Raw genomic sequence first — 20,584 nt, 5'->3', positions numbered from 1 at the left:
ACCCATGTTGCCCCAGAGTCTACTATAAAGAAACTAAAAGACAAAAATACTTCTCCTAAACCAATAAACCTGAAAGATTCCAAATATTCCATTTGACTCAAAGATCAGAAAAAAATTAAGTCATTCTCTATTACAATGCCATTAAATTTTTAAATGACTTACTCAAATCTGTCAGACGTTTAGGTGATCTGCCTCTTTCAGAAGACCTGGATCGTTTACGACGGATGGGAGATCTGCTGAACCTTCTTCTCAAGGGTGTTCGTGATCTCCTTAATCTTACTGGTGAGATACTAAAGCTTCGTCTCCTTACCACAGACCTTGATCTTCTCCGGCGGCTCGGGGTGCGGCTTCGGCGGCTCGGGGTGCGGCTTCGGCGGCTCGGGGTTCGGCTCCGGCGGCTTGGGGTTCGGCTCCGGCGGCTCGGGGTGCGGCTTCGGCGGCTCGGGGTGCGGCTCCGGCGACTTGGGGAAATACTAAAGCTCCTCCTCCCCACAGATCTAGATCTTCTTCGGCGACTGGGAGTGTGACTCCGACTCCGACGACTTGGGGTGCGACTACGAGCTCTAACTGTTTTCCGGTTATCCCTAGAACTTGATCTTTTTCTTTTTCTTTCCCTGGACTTCGACCTGTGCTTTGGAGATCTTTTACGCTTCTCTTTTGATACAGAGCGCCTTCCTCTGGACTTTGACCTTGATCTGCTGCTCCTCCTCCTGCGTCTTGAACGGGACCTTGAACGTGTTTGAGAACGATGAGACTTGGACTTAGATGATCTCTTCCTTGCCCTAGAACGAGATTCGCTGGTACGCTTGCGTGATTTGTGTTCAGAAGACTTGGAACGCTTACTTCGAGATCTTAACGAAGAGTCTCTTTTCTTCTCTTTCTCACCTTTGTCCCGGTTCTTGTTTTTCTTGCTTTTTTCATGTGTGTCCTTAACTTTTACAAAAATTTCATAATCATCTTTTTCCTCTGAGGAAGATTCTGAAGCTCTTTCTGGTATACTGATTACAACCGGACTGGCAGCAGATTTGTCACGTTCAACCTCACTTGCAAGTAAAGGTCCTTCAATACCAGCTCTAAGGCTTGTAAGACGTTCCATATCCTTAGGAAGTAATGGTCTCACTAAATCTGCTTCATTAATATCATCAATATTAGCAGAAAATCCTGAATCCGACAGTATCTCTTTAGTAGGGAGAGCTACTTCTTTATCTTCTCCACTACTTTCTTTAGGACTGAGAGCAACTGCCAATGTCTGGTCACACTCTTTTATAGGCAATGGTCCTTCTGCATCCTTACTCATAAAGTTATTTGATGGTAAATCAAGATGAATGTCCTTAGCAGGCAAAGGTCCCTCTATGTCAGCTTCACTACCACCACTAGGACTAGTGGAAATTATCATGTCATGTTCAGTATCTTGAGTAGTTAAGGATACTTCAACATCATATTTATTAACTGAACTGAGAGCAGATTCTGTGGCAAATTCAATACCCTTACTAGTTCCCATTGCATCAGGTTCAAGAGCAAGGGGACCAGCAGAAGATAGAGTTCCTCCATCAGCTTCACTAACACTAGAGCAGGTATCCAATACTGTGCATTGTTTAGTCTCACTGATGGACAAAATATTCCCTTCACCAATTTCATCAACAGCACCAGTGCTGGCAGCAGACACTGTATTATGTTCCATCTCTTTAGCAACTAAGTGATTATTTACATTAAGTTCTATATTTGTACCATTTTCACTTTCATAAGGGTCATTCTTCAGGTGTCCTTCAGCATGTGGCTCTTCATCTGCATGCATGGGAATCTCCTGTATGCCAATCTCTGGAGCAAGATTTTGATCCCCAGGTAATATACTCACTCCTTTTATAACAGTCGGCTCCAGTATCATTGGTGTAGACTCTAAAACCATCTCATCTGGTATTACTTGGGTCTGTTCTGAGACAGTGACAGCAGGCTCTGAAATTATCACAGTGGATTCTTGGACAGAAACAGATGGTTCTGATACAACTGTATTAGGTTGAGGGACTGACACTACTGGTTCCAGTACAGGCACAGTAGGCTCCAGGGCAGAAACTGGCACAGGAATGGTAACATGCTCTGATTCAGCCAAGGCCAGGGTCTCTGGGACAGCCTCAACAGGTGGATCTGGAACAGCCACAGCTACTGGGTCAGAGACAGCCACAGCTGTTGGATCTGGGATAGCCACAGCTGGGGTCTCCAAGACAGCCACAGTTGGGGGCTCTGGAACAGTCCCAGTTGGTGGCTGTGGGACAGCCACAGCTGGTAGCTCTGAAACAGTCATGGCTGGCAGCTCTAGAGTGTTCTGTGATGGCTCCGGATTAGTTGCAGCTGGCTCCAGGAGAGAGAGAGATACCTCTGAGGCAACATGTCCTGAAGCTTTCATGGAATCAAAAGTTTCTGCTGTCTCAGACATAACTGAAGGCTCTGATGTTAATACAGTTGGTTCAGCTGTCATCATGGGAGTTTCAGATACCATGTAAGTCACTGCTCTCTCTGGAACAATTTGATGTTCTTCTGCTACTACAGTAGACTCTACAGGTGTTGCTGTAACTGAAGACTCTGGCTCTAACGGTGGTTCTGGAACAGTCACAGCAGCCTCTGATGCTAACACTGAAGGATCTGATGCTGACACTGAATAATTAGCAGGCAATGCCGAAGGCTCTGACATCTCACTTTGACTCACAGAAGGTTCAGACAGCGACACAGACTCTTCAGGAGGTAATGCTGGCACCTCAGTAGACCAAGTATTTTCAGCAGTTAATGCTGACTGCTCAGTAGGTAATGCTGGACCCTCTGGTGGTTCCTCAGGAGGCAATGGTGGTGTCATTGGTGGCTCCTCAGGTGGTAATGGTGGCATTGTTGGAGGCTCTTCAGGAGGCAAAGGTGGCACCATATATGCCTCCGTGTATGTATCAGTATAAGAATCGGTGTAAGAATCAGTTGCCATAGACATCATTGAACGATCAGCAGTGTAAGATGACATCATAGATCGGTCAGCTGCAGAGTACGATGACATCATAGACCGGTCAGCAGCAGAGTAGGACGACATCATAGACCGGTCGGCACCCATGGACATCATAGATCGGTCAGCCATTGGGGACATCATGGAGCGCTCGTAAGCTGACATCATAGAGCGTTCGTAAGCTGACATCATAGAACGCTCAGCCATAGGGGACATCATAGAGCGCTCATAGGCTGACATCATAGAGCGCTCATAGGCTGACATCATAGAGCGCTCAGCCATAGGGGACATCATAGACCGCTCATAGGACATCATGGAGCGTTCGTAAGATGACATCATGGAACGTTCTGCAGCATAGGACATCATCATAGAACGTCTAGATGCCAACATCAGGGGTCTTGGTGCTAACCTATATGGCCTGGGGGCTATTCTATAGGACCTGGGTGCTATCCTATAGGGTCTAGGTGACATCCTATAGGGATCAGGAGTTAGTCTGTAGGGATCATGGCCTAATCTATAGGGATCTTGCCCTAATCTGTAGGCATCATGACCTAATCTGTAAGGGTCATGACCTAACCTATAGGGATCCTGAGCTAACCTGTAAGGATCCTGAGCTAACCTGTAGGGATCAGGAGATTTTGAACCCAACATAGCAGAATCTTGGGTACTAGATGCTAACATCTGGGCATCCATGGTACCTGATGCCAACATCTGAGCATCCATGGTGCCGGAGGCTAACATTTGAGAGTCCATAGTGCCTGATGCTAACATCTGAGAATCCATAGAGCTAGTAGCTAACATCTGGGAGTCCATAGTGCTGGTTGCTAACATCTGGGAATCCATGGTGCTGGTTGCTAACATCTGGGAGTCCATGGAGCTGGTTGCTAACATCTGGGAGTCCATGGAACTGGTTGCTAACATCTGAGAGTCCATGGAACTGGTTGCTAACATCTGGGAGTCCATGGAGCTGGTTGCTAACATCTGAGAGTCCATGGAGCTGGTTGCTAACATCTGGGAGTCCATGGAGCTAGTTGCTAACATCTGGGAGTCCATGGAGCTAGTTGCTAACATCTGGGAGTCCATGGTGCTAGAGGCTAACATCTGGGAATCCATAGTGTTGGACGCTAGCATCTGGGAATCCATGGTGTTGGACGCTAGCATTTGGGAATCCATGGTGTTGGACGCTAACATATGGGTCTCCATGGTGTTAGAAGCTAACATATGGGATTCCTGGGCCATCAAGGGATCCACTCCTACTGTTACAGAAGTCTCCCCCACTAATGTAGTAGGCAGCTCCTGTGCTACCGTATTATAGGACTCCAGCGCTGTCGTCGAGGGCACCTCCAGGGACTGCGACACGGTCATCGTTGACAGCTCCGTTGTCACCACAGACTGAACAGAGATCTCCAGCGCCACAGTTGCCACAGGCTGCCCAGGCAACTCTGGTGCCCCAGGCTGCCCTGGCAACTCCAGCACCCCTGTTGCCAGAGGCTGCCCCAAAAGCTCCAGTGCTCCAGCTGCCCCAGACTGCCCCGAGAACTCCAGTGCCCCAGTTGCCATGAGCTGCCCAGGCAACTCCAGTGCCCCAGTTGCCACAGGCTGCCCTGACAACTCCAGTGCCCTAGTTGCCGAAGGCAGCCCTGGCAACTCTGGCACCCCAGTCACCGAAGGCTGCCCTGGCAACTCCAGCGCTGTCGTTGCCACTGGCTGTCCTGGCAACTCCAGCACCATTGCTGCCTCAGGCTGCCCCAGCAACCCTGTTGCCGTTGTCACCTCAGGCGGCCCAGGATGTTCCACCGTTGTCATCCCCACAGGCTGCTCCAACTCTGACGTCGTCACAGGTTGTTCGGTCAACTCCATTGCTACTGTTACCGCAGGCTGCCCTGGCAACTCTACTGCTGCTGTCACCGCAGGCAGCCCTGGCAACTCCTGTGCCATCACAGGTGGCTCTGGTACCTCCTGTGGTGGCTCCAACCCCACGGATGGTGCTGGAAGCCCTGGCAATTCCTGCGACAACTGTGGCACTGATGTCGCTGAGGGCCCCGGCAACTCAGGCACTGCTGTCGCAGGGGGCCCTAGCAACTCAGGCACTGGGGTAGAAAGGGGGCCTGGCAACTCTGGCAATGGGGTAGCAGAGGGCCCAGGTAACTCCAGCACTGGAGTCACAGGGGGCCCCTGCAACTCCGGCTTGGAGGTCGCAGGTGGCCCCGGCAACTCCATCACTGAGGCCACCGACGACTCCGGCAGCTCCAACGCCGTGGTCTTGGGCAGCTCCAGCAACTCCTGTGGTCTTGTCATGGATGAATCTGCAATCTCCGATGGTACTTCTATAGGCTGCTCTGGCAATGGGAGCCCTTCAGTTGCAGACGACTCTGGAAAATCCATTGTTGTTGATGTGCTTGGCTCAGGATGTACCTCAGTAGGTATCTCAGGCGATACCACAAGGGTTTCCGATGACTCTAGCCCTTTTGCTACTGGAGGTTCTAATATGATCTGTGACTGCTCTGGAGGTATGGTCTCCAAAGATTTCAGCACAGGCTTCATCTGATACTCCATTGACATTGTTACAACTGGCTCAGGTGACTTTAGCACTACTGTTGTAGTAGGCACTGGTGCCGTTGTAAAAGAATCCAGAATCTTTGTCATGGATGGTTCCAGCGTGAGTGCCACAGACTGCTCTGACTGCACTGAAATTACTGATGTTGATGCAACTGACAGTTCTGCAGTTTTTGTAGCTGGCTTCAGAGTTTCTAAGGTGTGTGACTCTGATATCTCCATGGACACCACAGGAGGCTCTAACACAACTGCAGGAGATTCACTGGTCTCAGAAAGGCCAAAAGCTCTTACAGGATGCTCCAGTGCCATCGCTGAAGGTTCAGAATCAAACTTCAAAAAGGAATCTGATTCTAAATCTATGTTCCCATCATGATGTGATTTCACCTTTGACTCAGATTCTTCTGGCTGTCTTTTATACTTTTTTTCCTTTTCTTTCTTCTTTTTCTTCTTTTTATTTTTGTGCTTTTTATGCTTCTTTGACTTTTTGGTGGGAATTTCATCAGTAGGATCTGTTTGTACAGACACACATCTACTTTTTCTGGAGGCCTCCTTCAGGTCTGAAATTAAAGAAAGTTAATTTTAATTTGTCAAACATTCCCCACAGTAAACTTAAACAAGATTTACATTCCACGTTAAAATACCACAGTATTATGCTTCTCATTAAATAAAGTTACCAACTAAAACTTTTTACTATGAACCAATTACCTAAAGACTGAAACTTTCCCAATATTTCTTTCTACAACTAAAGTCTGGGTTAAGGGAAACTTGGGTGGCTCAGCAGTTGAGCGTCTGCCTTTGGCTCAGGGCATGACCCTGGAGTCCTGGGATCAAGTCCCACATCAGGATTCCTGCAGGGAGCCTGCTTCTCTCTCTGCCTCTGTGTGTCTCTCATGAATAAATAAATAAAATCTTTAAAAAATAAAATCTGGGTTAAAAACAAATTCTCAGTTTATCACAAAAACTTGAGTGTCACGCTAAAATGTGTTTACTATGGGACGCCTGAGTGGCTCAGTGGTTGAGCATCTGCCTTTGGCTCAGGGCCTGATCCCGGGATCCAGGATCGAGTCCCACATCAGGCTCCCTGTGAGGAGCTTGCTTCTCCCTCTGCCTATGTCTCTGCCTCTCTCATGAATAAATAAAATCCTTACAAAAACAAAAAAAGCGTTTACCAAACTTATTTACAACTATTTTCTCCACCTTACAAATTATAGCAAGCTACTTTCAAACTACACTTAAGAAAACTTCATATCACCAACTCTTAAAATTCCTGTAAAAATGCACCTGTTAAATAATTTTTAGGACTATTTAATAACCCAAAGCAACACGCCACTGGCTCAGGAACAGACAGTCTGCTTTTAGATCCTGTATCAATTAACACTCACTAGGTGAATGGACTTGGCAAAATTATGACACTGTCTCCTAAAGTTACAGGACAAAGGGAGTTAAAACATACAAAGTATGTTGAACAATGCCTGCCATATAATAAGCCTTCAAATACTAGTGATTGCTTTTATATAGCATACAAAGAAAGGACTGAACAACTAATATAAAATGCCAACACAAAACTTGAATTTTATCTCACTAAAATTCCCATGTTACCTTCTAATAAAAACACTTTTTCCTTCAACGCTCTTTTTAAAATTACTAAAATAATCTTAATGTTTCCACTCAAAAAATAAGTCCCTTCAGGAAAGAAATTCATTTTTTTAAAAGATTTATTTATTTATTTATTTATTCAGAGAGAGCGAGAGAGAGGCACAGACACAGGCAGAGGGAGAGGGTGAGGGAGAAGCAAGCTCCATGCAGGGAGCCCGACATGGGACTCGATCCCAGGTCTCCAGGATCACACCCCGGGCTGCAAGCGGCGCTAAACCGCTGCGCCACCGGGGCTGGCCAAGAAAGAAATTCTTATACCCCTTTACATTTAACCTAAAAACACCGCGTATCTGAAGAGAAAACAGTTTTCTTCTGCCAATACCAACTTAAATTCTAGTGGTCCCAGAAAAGCTGATCAGGGGGCAGCCCCGGTGGCTCAGCGGTTTAGCGCTGCCTACAGCTCAGGGCGTGATCCTGGAGACCCAGGATCGAGTCCCACATCGGGCTCCCTGCATGGAGCCTGCTTCTCCCTCTGCCTGTGTCTCTGCCTCTCTCTCTCTCCTCTCTGTGTATTCTCATGAATAAATAAAATCTTTAAAAAAAAAAAAAAAAAGAAAAGAAAAAGAAAAGCTGATCAGAAATCCAGGCCACTAAGACTATGGAAAAAATGAATACAAGACAAGATCCATTTCAAAGAAAAACTACTTTATACTACTTGTTATTTACATATCTAATACCAATTAGCTAAGTTATACTTCAAGAAAAAACTGCTACAGCCATGAAATCTAAGGATAGCAGGAGTCAAAGCTGGGTGGTGGTGGTTGTTTTTTACCATATGCTATATCAAAAATAATGAAAATAAAAAATAAAAACCCATACCACCCCCTCATTTCCAAAACTGAACAAAGCTAGTTATTTCTGTGGTTGATCATAAAGCTTTCGTTTCTAAGCATCAATTATTTAATTAATTCCCAAAATACATTATCAAAGCAAGGATTCCTCTCTACTCATTGCACTTGTAAGAAGGTAGATGCAAAAACAAGGCAATCTCTAAACTTGGGCTTTAGGATAAAACCTCCTAGGGTTTTAAAATCATTACAAATTTGATTCAGGCTCTTATATTTTCCAAAATGGACATTTAAACAATTTTTCCATGAAAACCTGCATTCAAAATCCTGGTAAAGAAGCACTACAAAACTAAATCAAATAAAGTTATATTCCACCAACAAAGCAACCAAGTATCAATGCTCATGTTTAAATATAACTGTATTTTCAGAGACTTTGAATAGTTTTCAGTAAATAAATTCAAACTTACTACAGTTTTAGACCAAGTGAACATTTTTTTTCCAAGTGAACATTTTTAAACAACATAAAGAAATAATATTGTCAACTACTTAAGAATTTTTAAGTTTTTGAGAAAGCTAATTATCTCCAACTTACCTGGCTTATATCGTAGTTCTGTATCTAAGACCCCAGAAAGTACTTCCTCTATCTTCTGAACTATTTCTTCATTTGGGAGGCTCCTGGCAGAGGCAGCTGCATCACCTGCCTGGTTTCCTTCATTAGGTGTATTTGTTTCACCATTGAGCTGGCCTTCACTCCTTCCACTTGACAAGAAAAGTTACCAAAATTCATTAATACTTTTACCACACCATACACTGAATTAATATTTCTAACGCGATTGAAACAATCTTACACCGTTCACGCATTTCACCATTTTTGTATTTTCTTTCAGGTGATACTCCCCACCAACAGTGCTTCTTTCACCCTATCTACTAGAAGTTAGTACAGTTTCATTTTTACACAATTACTTAATTTTCAGAACCATGGAATTTTAGAAAAAAAAAATCTTTGAAACAGCTTTCTAAGCTTTTTAAAAAATAATAAAATATTTCCAGAAGTCTACACTGATTTAGATTTGGGTTACTTGCATCATCTATCTCAAGGAAGAAAAATTATTAAGATCACAATCACAAATCCAAAGAAAAATATATCACCTAACATACATGGTACAATATACCATTCTAACATGACAGAGGCTACAATCACAATAAAACCACACCTGTGCATGGATCACAATCACCATCAACAGTATCAAGGAACAGTTATACCACAGACACATTGAGTAAAAAAGATAAATTGTAGCCCCTGATCAAAGTTACTGAAATACCATAAAGTTTAAAAAGAAAAATACATTTATATAAATTTTACCCATTGATCAAGAATCCTAGTATTTCCTGGTTTTCAAAAAAAACTCATAGAAAACAATGTTTTATTTATGGTTAACAGTAAATCAATATAGATGGTTTAATGTGTTTTCAATTCCCAGGGTCAGGAAAACCTTAACACGAAAGGCATGTCATTTACCTAGTTACTTACACAATTTTTCTAAGTTAATAAAATTGTTTTAAAAAATAATTTGAACATTCAATTTAATTAAAATTAGCTAACAAAACAGATTACACTCCACTACCTGATAAAAGTATGAATGTTCAAAAAAGAAAAAAATTAAGTAGTTAATTGTTATTTGGGAACACTTGTTTTTCAAACACAAGTCACATAAAAATTGACATTTACTATTAACTAGAATCATGGGTATTTAACTCATTTAATGATAACTCTATAATTAGCACAATTACTCTGATTTTACAAATGAGAGAAAAGGCACACAGAAAAGAAACTTGACTAAAATTCATGGAGCTATTATGAGGTGAAGCTGGTATTCAAAACCAGAGCTCATACTCTTAACCACCATCTATATATACTAGCTATCTTAACTATTTAAACGTCAGCCTCCTTACCCAAATTGTTATGTAAAAACATAGGAAAATACAGTAACTATAACTCACTGAAATGACAAATAAGCCAAATTTTGTTTTTACAATAATGTATTACATATTATTTGAGATGCTGAATATTCCCCAAATATAAGTCTAATATTCTTTTTTAGACTTTGTTTCTGAAGCCCTTTTACACTTTTCCTAACCACTTACATACACAATCACATTATTAGGGCACGGATTAAAACTTGGAGAAGTACAACTTTAAAAAGTGTGTAAGAAAACAAATCATCTTAAAGCTATCAGAATTTATCTCAGTTATTGAAAAGGGATGAAAATTTCAAGCCATCTAAATATCCAACAATACATTCCTACAACATTATTCTATGAAACCATAAAAATGGTCCAAAAAGACACTGAAAATGTGAAAAAGACAAACTTGTTCACATTAGGTGAAAAAAACCATACAAAACAAGATCACACTTCACAAAATATGTATGTGCATCAGTACACACAAGCGAAAAAAAAATGAAAGAACATAAAGAACATTATGTGGTTGTTTTTCAATTTTTTCATTTATTTTTTTCTAAAAGTCTTTCAATAAAACACTGTTTTTCAAATACAAAAACTAGTTTTTATAAAACATAAAAGCGAAACATTACAATAAGCAAACACAATCATTGCTTAAAACTATTAAAAGTTTCAGGAAAATTATATTCCTATACCTCCGGTCTTTTCTCATCACCTAAAATCACTAACAAAATTTTAACAGCAATGAAATGAGCGAGCGGATATATTTCCTACTTAATATACCCTGCAAAATTAGTAATTTTAGTGATATTATATACCATTGCCCCAATAACCCTATGTTAATTTCAGCGCTTAATTTACAATTGCGTTTTTAAGTTCACGTATTGCTCTTACTCTGAACTTTTGAATTATTACTAGCAAAAACACTTGAACCTGGACCAAATATTTTTACATAAAACAAAAATTTAAAAGACAACCTCGAAACAACATGACCAACACCATTTTCCTTTCTCCGTATAGAGCTTATTCCTTTGGAAATCTATTCCCGTTCAAATTTTATGGAACTAAGGCGAAACTACGTAAAAATCTAAGAGCAACGGCAAAAGTAGCGTATTGGTCTTATATGTCAATTGGGGCAGGAGTAGCAAAAAAAAAAAAAAGGGGGGGGGAGGCCTAAATACAATGTCTACTACCCACTTGCCAAATTGAGAAATTACTAGTAATTCAGAAATCCCCTTCCATTGTCACCTCGAACATTTCGTCAAAGTAGCTAACATTAATTTGAGCTGCTTTCCGTTCAATTTCTAATCCATTATTAGAACGCTGCCCGGTGGAAGCCACAGGACACCAGGGCCCAAATAATCTAATTAAAGGATCCCGACCCCCCAAATGGTCTGAAGCGTGCAATAATAAAGCGGATTTAAGATTACTCAAGAAACGGCCGTTAGAGACCCTTTCCGGTCACAGGCACCGGCCGGCGAAATCCGCGGAGGCGGAGAGGGGGAGGGGAAACGCGGCGGCGGAGGAGGAGCCGGGGAAGGAACTAGGCCCGTCCCCGGTGGACAACTAGGCCTACGAGTAGCTAAAAGGAAAGAGATGACCAAACGGGAAAGAAGAGAGCATCTTAGCTCGGTTCTAGAAGAGGGAGTCCCGGGTTACCTCAGAAAAGGCCAAGTTCCTCGCTGGAAAGGGAGGGAGCGGATGGGGGGGAGGGAGGGCCCGGAAAATGGATCCCGGGCCCAGGCGGGGCTGTAGCGGGGCCTGAGGCGAGGAACGACGGCGTCTCCGAAGAAAGGTACCATGGAAAGCTACACGGGGCCCTATCGATCCCTTGGGGGCACAAGAGTCTGGGAAGCGTTTACCTGGAAAGCTCCTGTTGAATTTCCCGGAATTTACTGACCACGAAAGACCTAAAAATCTGCTCGATGTTGGTCGCCATGGCGTCCGCTCCGTTCTCTCAACTCCTCCTCGCTAGTCCTCCAGGCTCCCAGCATGCCTCGGAAGGAGGCGCAGCGGCCAATTCCGTCTCTCGCCGTCCTGATTGGCTTGTGTGGGAGCGTCCAGAGCGGCACGCTCCGCCGCTGGACCAATCAGAGAGCACGGCCCCGTTCTCCTCCGCTGTTTCTGAGCGGCTGGGGTAGAGGTGCTGACGTTTGCGCCGCGCACGACTATGTCCGCCATGTTAGTGACTGACGCAGGCGCCATTACAGGAGAAGTCTCTCCTGAGGCGACTGTGTCGGCTAAAGTTGTCAGTCTCCCGCAATGCTCGGGAAGGACGAAGAGGCTGACTAAATGCTCAAGATTACACAGCATAAGGAAGGAGAGTGAGAAGGGCGACGCGGCTTGACACGGGGGGGGCCGCCGCCGTCCTGGGTGGCGCCGAGTTGTGTTTTGGCAGGGAGCTACATCCGGAAAAAGCATTAATCAGCGCCCGCCCCCACCGTGGTGCGAATAAGAACACGTTTTTACCCCCATCTTTCTCCCGTGGCATCCCATCGTCATCCACGCCCCCACACCCCCAACCTCTTGTTTTAATGCATGGGCCAGAGGTCTCGGACGACCTGCCATTCAAAGCCGGGTGCATTTTAGGATGCCAAGAGGGTCAGCTCGGACTCGTTAGCAACACAATCAGCTAATCGTGGATTTAGCATTTGGGGCGCTGCCCCTCCGCAGAGCCCTGAAGGCTCCGGAGGAGGATCAGAGACGGTACGTGGCGCCCGATAACTGCAGTGGTAGACGCGCAAGGCCCCGGTTAGCTTCACTGTGGAGCAAGCGGAGACGGCGCACAAGGGCCCAAGGGAGTCGGTCACACTGGATCACCTCGCTGCGGACCCCACGGGCCGCGCGCTGACCAATGGGGTGGCGCGGGCGCCGCGGGGCGGGGCGGGGCGGGGCGGGGCGCGCGCCGGATCGCGCCGGGCCGACTTCCGGCGCGCGGCGGGCGCCCGGCCTCGGAGCGCGCGGGCCAGCGAGGGAGCGCGAGCGGCCGGACCCCCTGGTGCCGGTGCAGACGCCCCTGTCCGGTTCTAAGTAAAGTACGTTTACGCTCTGGTTCGGGGATTTAATATCACCAATTGGGTAAAACTCTAAGAACTGGTTTGGCCGTGGGAGTCCTCGTCTTTTTGAATGCCGTGGGTTGGGGGGGGTTGGCCATGTGCTTCCCCCCCCCCCAGGGTCTTGGCGCTTTCCCTGCCTGAGATGTCGGCGCATCGCTTTTTTTTTTTTTTTAAGGTCCTAACCCCAAATTGCATATTTTCTCTAATGCACCCCCCTGTCTGTAGCCGACTTAGAGTCCACTTTTGCACGTGGTTTTCAAGTCGTTTGCAGTGGGTTTACTTGGCCTGTTTTAGGTTGCCCACTCAGATGAGTCCACGAAGAGCAAGTTCCTCGGGGTGTCCCCGCGAGCAAGGGGCAGTCTCCGTGCAAACCCAAGCGCCTCGCAGCCCAGGCTGCCCAACCACCGCTCCTGGCGTGGACCCCCCCCCCCCCCCAGGCTGAGCGCTCTGCTCTTTCTGCGACCCTCTGTAGTTAATCACTAGGACAGTTTACCTTTGGTTGCCTCTCCTAGTCAAACTTATTTTTTTCCTCCAGATTTGAGGAGAATGCCTTTATTTCAATACACGTGGCAAATCTTTTTCATTAAAATAGCTTTTGTCCTGAGCATAGTTTAGCAAGTTTTTTTTTTTTTCTTCAATTGTCAGTGATCATAATCTCAATTGTTAATATCTGGAGCAAAATTGGACTCGTTAGAATCCAGACTTTACTTCCTCTTAGAATTGTGACCTACGAGGGGCGCCCGGGTGGCTCAGTGGTTGAGCGTCTGTCTTCGACCCAGGTCGTGGTCCTGGGATCTCGTCGCGCATCTGGCTCCCCTGCAGGGAGCCTGCTTCGCCCTCTGCTTCTGTCTCTGCCTCTGTGTGTCTCTCATGAATAAATAAATAAAATCTTTAAAAAAAAAAATTTAACCAATGAACAGGTGATTTAACTTTATTGCGCCTCAGTTTCCTCTCTGTAAAATAAAGTAACCACCTTATCTGCCTCACAGATTTTTTTTTAAGACTTTATTTGTTTATTCATGAGAGGCAGAGGGAGAAGCAGGCTCCTTGTAGGGAGCCGGATATGGGACTTGATCCCGGGACTCGAGGCTCACACCCTGAGCCAAAGGCGGATGCTCAACCCCTGAGCCACTCAGGCGTCCCTGCCTCCTAGATCTTTTAAGATTAAGCGAAGCCCATCCGTGAAAATTATTCAGAATAGCGTCTGGCACAAAGTAAATGCTCAAAACCTAAGTTTTTTTGTGTTATCAGCTTAGATATAAATGTAGAATTCTAGCACAAGAAGTTACTGAATTCAGTTTTCTGTGTTCATTTTGTCTTGTACCTGATGAAATGCCTTCTTATGAAATTAGTAAATTAAGGGACACCTGGGTGACTCTGGCGGAGCATCTGCCTTTGGCTCAGGTCGTGATCCCGGGGTCCTGGGATCGAGTCCTGCATCGGGCTCCCACAAGGAGCCTGCTTCTCCCTCTGCCTGTGTCTCTGCCTCTCTCTCTGCCTTTCTCAGGAATAAATAAATGAAATGGGGTTTTTAAAAAAATCAGTAAATTAATGTGACAAAGTATTTATTTGGGGGGCTTTTTTTTTTCCTGTTAGTACTTCTTCCTGTCCTGTTCCTGTTTCAATTTATGTAGAAGCAACAAATATAACAAGTTTACATTTACAAATGCGGAGTGTCAGAAATTATATTCTGTTTATAAATGCCATTTCAAAAAAAGTCATTTTAGTTAACCTTTATGTAGCCTCTTAGAGGAAGTTCTCCTACTTCCATCTTTTAAGATGTAAAAAAAATTGAATTACAGATGGTTAGAGCTTAGCCAAGGTTGCACTACTCACTGGAGTTGAGATAGGTGTTGCATCCATCCTGCTAAGAATCAGATGCCAGAACCAAAGTGAGACATGTTCAAGTTGATTTTCTTTTCTCTACCAACTTTCTAACATATTACACTGACTTCTTAAATCAGGAGTCAGCAAACTGGCTCTTGTGCCAAATCTGTCCTGCCACCTATTTTTGCATAGCGCACCAAACAACAATATTTACATTGTTAAATGATTGGAGAAAAGGAAGAATATTTTTATAACATGTAAAAAATTATAAGATATTCAAATTAATGTCCATAAATAAAGTTTTATTGAAACACATGCTAATTTTTTATAATCTTCTGATAACTTCCAATTGCTTAAATCAGAACATAGGCAAACTATGACCAACAACCCACTGCCTATTTATGTAAGGTTTTTTTGGACTTTACCATGTTCATCCATATCTGTATTGTCTGTGGCTGCTATTGTGCCACAGCAGCAGAGTTGACTTGTTACCATAAAGATTGTTTGACCCTCAAAAGTGAAAATACTTCCTATCTGATCCTTTACAGGTCCCAATGTTAAGTATTTCAGCTTTTAACTTTGAAGTCTATGGTTTATAGTATCACAAGGTTTAAAAGCAGGGTTTTTTTTAAGATTTTATTTATTTATTCATGAGAGACAGAGGCAGGGGGAGAAGTAGGCTCCCTGAGAGGAGCCCGATGCGAGACTCAGTCCGGATTCCAGGATCACGCCCTGAGCGTGAAGGCAGACGCTCAACTGCTGAGCCACCTAGGCCTCTCTAAAAGCAAGATATTTTAAACTTGAGGTCTGAATTTGCAGTATTAGGATTCATGTTTAACTGAGGTTTGATGATAAAAGTGGCAAAGTGAAGCCTAAAAAGGGTGATTATTCAGAGGAGATTTAAAACACTGTCCTTGGGGCACCTGGCTGGCTCAGTAGGTAGACCGTGCAACTCGGGGTGTTGAATTCAGGCCCCACCTTGAGTGTAGAGATTACATATGTGCATACTTCCCTAATTCTTGTGAGTATAGTCATCTGAAATTATAAGCCTGATTTTTTCACAAATGAATCTTTGGAATACTTCTATTTAAATGCTTAGAAATTGTGATTTGTAAACTACGTGCATTCTAAAATATCAACTGTGGTTTTCTTTCTGCAGCTTTTATTTTCCTTTAGAATTCCTGTTTTGCAGACAGCAATGGCAGCCCGAGTACTTGTAATCGGCAGTGGAGGAAGGGAGCATACCCTGGCCTGGAAACTTGCACAGTCTAGTCATGTCAAACATGTGTTGGTTGCCCCAGGAAATGCAGGCACTGCCTGCTTGGAAAAGATTTCAAATACCGGTAATCATCTTTTAAAGTGGAGAGTAATAGTTAATAATTGTAAATGATAAACTGTCAACTATATCTGTTCTTTATAAGGTTGATAGCTTTTCAGATCTGAATGTTTTTCTTAACCTTAACATTTATGTGGTAACTTGAATACTTGCCTTATGTTGTAAATTTTAGGTATCTTGTTCAGAGTGTGGCACTTCTTTAATTACTTTAAACCTTAAAAAATACACCCATTGAAAAAGTCACAAGTGCCTAAGGTTAAAGGCATTTTGATGTGTATTTTTGGAATGAAAAGTTGAGCAGTAATATTAAATGTAAGTTTTGACAATTCTGAGTCCATAATAGACTTCAATCGTTATCTTTTTCACTGGTAAAAGTGAAAAAATGACCAGTTCTTATGTTACATTAAATTCTTTAAGTGGCTTCCTATGGTTCTTAGAATAAAAAACTCAAACTCTTTTACATTCCTTCCAAAACCCTTTGCGATCTGGTTTCTGCCTGACTTTCCAGCCTCATCTTTTATATCCCTTGTTTTCTTTTCTCTGTGCTCTGTCCATGCAGTCCTGCCAGTTTCCCAAACAGAGCTGCCTTGAACTTGGTATTTGTTTGTTTCCACCCCTAGCATGACTGGCTCCTCATCATTCAGGTCTCGGTTTATATGTTATTTCCTCAAAGAGGTCTTTACTAAAGTTTCTAAGTAAAGGATGCCCACTCTATTTCATTTGTTTTCTTTTTTTTCTTCCTTTTTTTTTTTTAATCTTAAATTCAATTTGCTCATTCCTTTTCAATCATGGACTATCATATGTATTTACTTTTCTACTGTCTATCTATCTTCATTTCCTTGTGCTAGAATATAAGCTCTAGAATGTAAGCTACATGAGGCCAAAGAGCTCTTCTTCTTTTTTTTCTTTTGGAATTGTGTCCACCGTGCCTAGTACCCTTTGTGGCACATAATATTTATGGAGAAAACATAGACCCAACAAGCCCCAAACTGGGAGAAAATAATATATACATAGTACCAAAAAAAATAAAGAAAAAGATAAAATATCTGCTTTCCTGGGATCTTAGCTCTGGGGGTAAGGTATTATGTGTTTATTGAAGAACTAATCATTCTGTCTAGATAGACTTGATGTTATACCCACAAAAAGTTGATGTTTTGCCCACAAAAATCTCCCAAGATTGCCATGAGACTACTACCACTTGCAACAACAGGTTAGGTGTGTCATCTTTTGCCATTCTCTGTTTTGTACAGTGGTTCTTGGCTCTGCTCAATTTGTGTTTGCAGGTCCTAACCCAGAGTGCATGGCTCTCCATCCTTATCCTACTCAGGCAGCTCCTATAGATTGAGTACTCTTTCTGCTCTTATCCCTTACACATCACAAATGTCACAGAGTTGTTTAAGATTTCAGCCAACTTAAGAATAGTGTTCCAAATAGAGTGAAGCAGGACAGTGCCTATGGAACCAACACGTGCTTAGTATGTGGCTAATCCTGCTGCTAATTACTTAGAATTCCCTTGAGAAAAATTTCCTGGCTTGTAGGCTGAAGTAAGCTAGGTCTTAAGATTGTCATTCAGGGTGCACCTGGGTGGCTCAATTGGTTGAGCATCCAGCTGTTGGTTTCTGCTCAGGTTATTATCTTAGGGTCATGAGATCAAGCCCTGCTTCAGGCACTGCAGGGAGTTGGCCTCCCCTCTCCCTCTACCCTCTGTGCTGCCCAGGCACCCTCTTTCTCTCTGAAATAAATCGTTAAAAATACATTTGTTATTTCGGTTCTTAGTTTACTCATCTCTGCACAAAGACCCTTCCTGCTCAACCAGAAATAGCCTCCCAATTCACCTGATATCAGATTTGCCTAATTTGTTCATACTTGGGTTTTTTTTTTTTTTTTTTTTTTTTGCTTGCATATTTATTACCCAACATTCCTGCATAAGCATCCTAAGCATAGGGACTCTGTTAACATGTTAACTCAGGGACTAGCACAGGATATAGCACATAGTAGTTCTCAGTAAATCTTAACTAAATGACATTAAAAGGCAGTTTCTGAGTATATCCTGTGGGGCTTTCTATTTACAATCAATGTAACATGAATGCCATAGTCAAGAAAGTGCTTTATTTAATACCTTTTTGGGAAGCTTCCTGGTATCTTCGTCTAACTGGTTGTAATAATCAAGGACTGAGCTTTGTTGGTTAGCCTAATGCAGTATGCTCTGAATTTCTCATGGTGAAATTGTCATCTCTACCCATAAAAGAAAAGCAATCATTAATAAGCATTTCAAAGTATAGTATTTATTTTTCAACATAATTGATTAACTTAAGGAATGTTTGTATCAAGTGAGATGTTGTGTTTTTTTTTTTTTCTATTTATAGCCATCTCCATCAGTGACCACACTGCCCTTGCTCAGTTCTGCAAAGATGAGAAAATTGAATTCGTGGTTGTTGGACCAGAGGCACCTCTGGCTGCTGGTAAAGTTTGTTTCTATTTATTGTTACAGTAGATGCAATGCCAACAGGAGCTTAGAGGTCATCTAAGCCAATTCATTTTTTGCAGATGAAGATTTTTACTATCATATCACAGTGGGAAAAGAACTATCACCTTCTTAAAATTTATGGATTCTACTATTTTTTTCCCTGATGCGTCAATAATGTCATGAATGAAAGAGCAGATTTGCAACTGTGGAAAACATTTTAATTGTTTATATTCTGCTCTGTCATATGTTTGACTTTTGCTGGATTTGAATCACATGTTAGTAAGATTTTTGTTTATATCCTGTAGACTGCATGAAAAACTTCTTTTCTGCCTTTACTCATCTGTCTTATGTCAGTGTAATCCTGATTCTTCAGAGTGACAAGGCTCTACAGAGATCTTGGTTCACCTAAAGCTGCTCATTTCCATCAATAGGAATCGCTGGGAACCTGACATCTGCAGGAGTGCGATGCTTTGGTCCCACTGCAGAAGCAGCTCAATTAGAGTCCAGCAAGAGATTTGCCAAAGAGTTTATGGACCGACATGGAATCCCAACTGCACGGTGGAAAGCTTTCAGCAAACCTGAAGAGGCCTGCAGCTTTATAATGAGGTAGCTAGAAGACTGCCTGTTGGGGGCAGTTGTTAGGATGTGTAAATATACAGGTCACTTTTGTGTCACAGGTTTACAGTAAGATAATCATAGGAGAAAACCTCATGCTGTGTAGGTTTTTCCAACATCAAAATAAAATGGGACTCTGTACATGTATCATTGTACAATCTTGTGGCCTTGGGAAAAGAATAATATTACTGAAGAGTTTCTAGAGGAAAAGATAACATTTGGTTCAGCAGTCATACACTCCTTTTATGGTCAAATTAACAAACACAGTCGCATCTTACAACATAAAGGATATTGATTTTTTCATAAATAATGGCCTTCTACCACTGCCACTTAGATCTAAATCTTAAGACTAAACATTCTTGTTCTCCGTTACATTAAAATTATGAAGCAATTAATGACGGTAGACACATGCCCTTTGCCCTTTTTTTATTGCCACTTCTCCCTTTTACCTGGTATGTTTTCCTTTTAGTTGGGTCAATTTCATTTTTTATTCATTCTTCATCCTACAGGGTTTCTTAGACACTGAATGTTATTATTTCCTTGTAGCCAGATGCCTTGGGTAAGTAACAATTTTGTTACTTACTTTGGGTAAGTCTCCTTCTAGATCTCCAGTCCCATCCAACAGAAGACCTTAATTATCAAGAATAGTTTCTTCTGTGTACTTCCAGAAATGATTTGTGTATCCATGCTTATGATGATCTTATACAGTCACATCTTCTACTGGAATGAGAATACAATTCACTACTCTGTTCTTAAGGATCCTTCCATACCTGACTGTACAACTGCTTTAGTCTTCCAAAGATGTTGCCTGTATGATCTCATGATAAGTGAAAAAAACAAAATTGTATGTATCCTATGATCACAAGTATAAAGGAATATGTAGGGGAAAAAATCCCGGTGGGAAGTACATCAAAATGGTGTTGGTATAAGTAAATTTTTTTTCTGTTTTTTTGGTGCTTGCTATAGCACATCATTGCATTTTAGAGTGCTTTAAGCTTTTGAATTGTAAGGATTTTTATTGAATATTGAGATGCTCTGTCTTCACAGTGCAGACTTCCCTGCTTTGGTTGTAAAGGCCAGTGGTCTTGCAGCTGGAAAAGGGGTGATTGTTGCCAAGAGCACAGAAGAGGCCTGCAAGGCTGTACAGGAGATTATGCAGGTAGGTTGTTCCTCTGGAAAAGTCACACTGTGATGGATACTCCTTAAGTTTATGAAACGTTTCTCAAGATGAGACGTCATCTAGCAAATACACAGGTAAGTTTTTTGTGTTTTTTTAATTCCGTATATTATTCATCTCTATATCAGATTTACACTGATGGCTAAACTACTATGCTGTTCTTT

At 42.7% G+C, this 20,584-nt stretch overlaps 2 protein-coding genes across 7 annotated transcripts in view; one reads left to right on the top strand and one right to left on the bottom strand.

The window, feature by feature from the left end:
• SON (SON DNA and RNA binding protein) overlaps positions 1-11,963 on the bottom strand; it is a 33,067-nt gene extending 21,104 nt beyond the window's left edge. For all 5 annotated transcript variants that reach the window (XM_077879048.1, XM_077879049.1, XM_077879050.1 and 2 more), the window contains exons 1-3: positions 11,805-11,963; positions 8,573-8,739; positions 163-6,093 (exon numbers count right to left, since the gene is read on the bottom strand). In XM_077879048.1, the coding sequence (XP_077735174.1) occupies positions 163-6,093; positions 8,573-8,739; positions 11,805-11,881 (6,175 nt within the window). In that variant the 5' untranslated portion in view covers positions 11,882-11,963. The remainder of the gene's footprint in view (positions 1-162; positions 6,094-8,572; positions 8,740-11,804) is intronic.
• Positions 11,964-12,128: 165 nt separating this feature from the next.
• Positions 12,129-20,584, top strand: part of GART (phosphoribosylglycinamide formyltransferase, phosphoribosylglycinamide synthetase, phosphoribosylaminoimidazole synthetase) — a 32,075-nt gene continuing 23,619 nt past the window's right edge. The window contains exons 1-5 of one of the 2 annotated variants that reach the window (XM_077879055.1): positions 12,129-12,648; positions 15,985-16,168; positions 18,528-18,623; positions 19,060-19,234; positions 20,291-20,402. In XM_077879055.1, coding sequence (XP_077735181.1) covers positions 16,024-16,168; positions 18,528-18,623; positions 19,060-19,234; positions 20,291-20,402 — 528 coding nt within the window. In that variant the 5' untranslated portion in view covers positions 12,129-12,648; positions 15,985-16,023. Of the gene's footprint in view, positions 12,649-12,866; positions 12,978-15,984; positions 16,169-18,527; positions 18,624-19,059; positions 19,235-20,290; positions 20,403-20,584 lie in introns of those variants that run through there. The other variant, XM_077879054.1, reaches the window with a different exon arrangement.

This window comes from Canis aureus, chromosome 30 (genome assembly GCF_053574225.1).
Source record: "Canis aureus isolate CA01 chromosome 30, VMU_Caureus_v.1.0, whole genome shotgun sequence".
NCBI lineage: Eukaryota > Metazoa > Chordata > Mammalia > Carnivora > Canidae > Canis > Canis aureus.
This window is presented reverse-complemented; position numbering and strand designations above follow the sequence as displayed.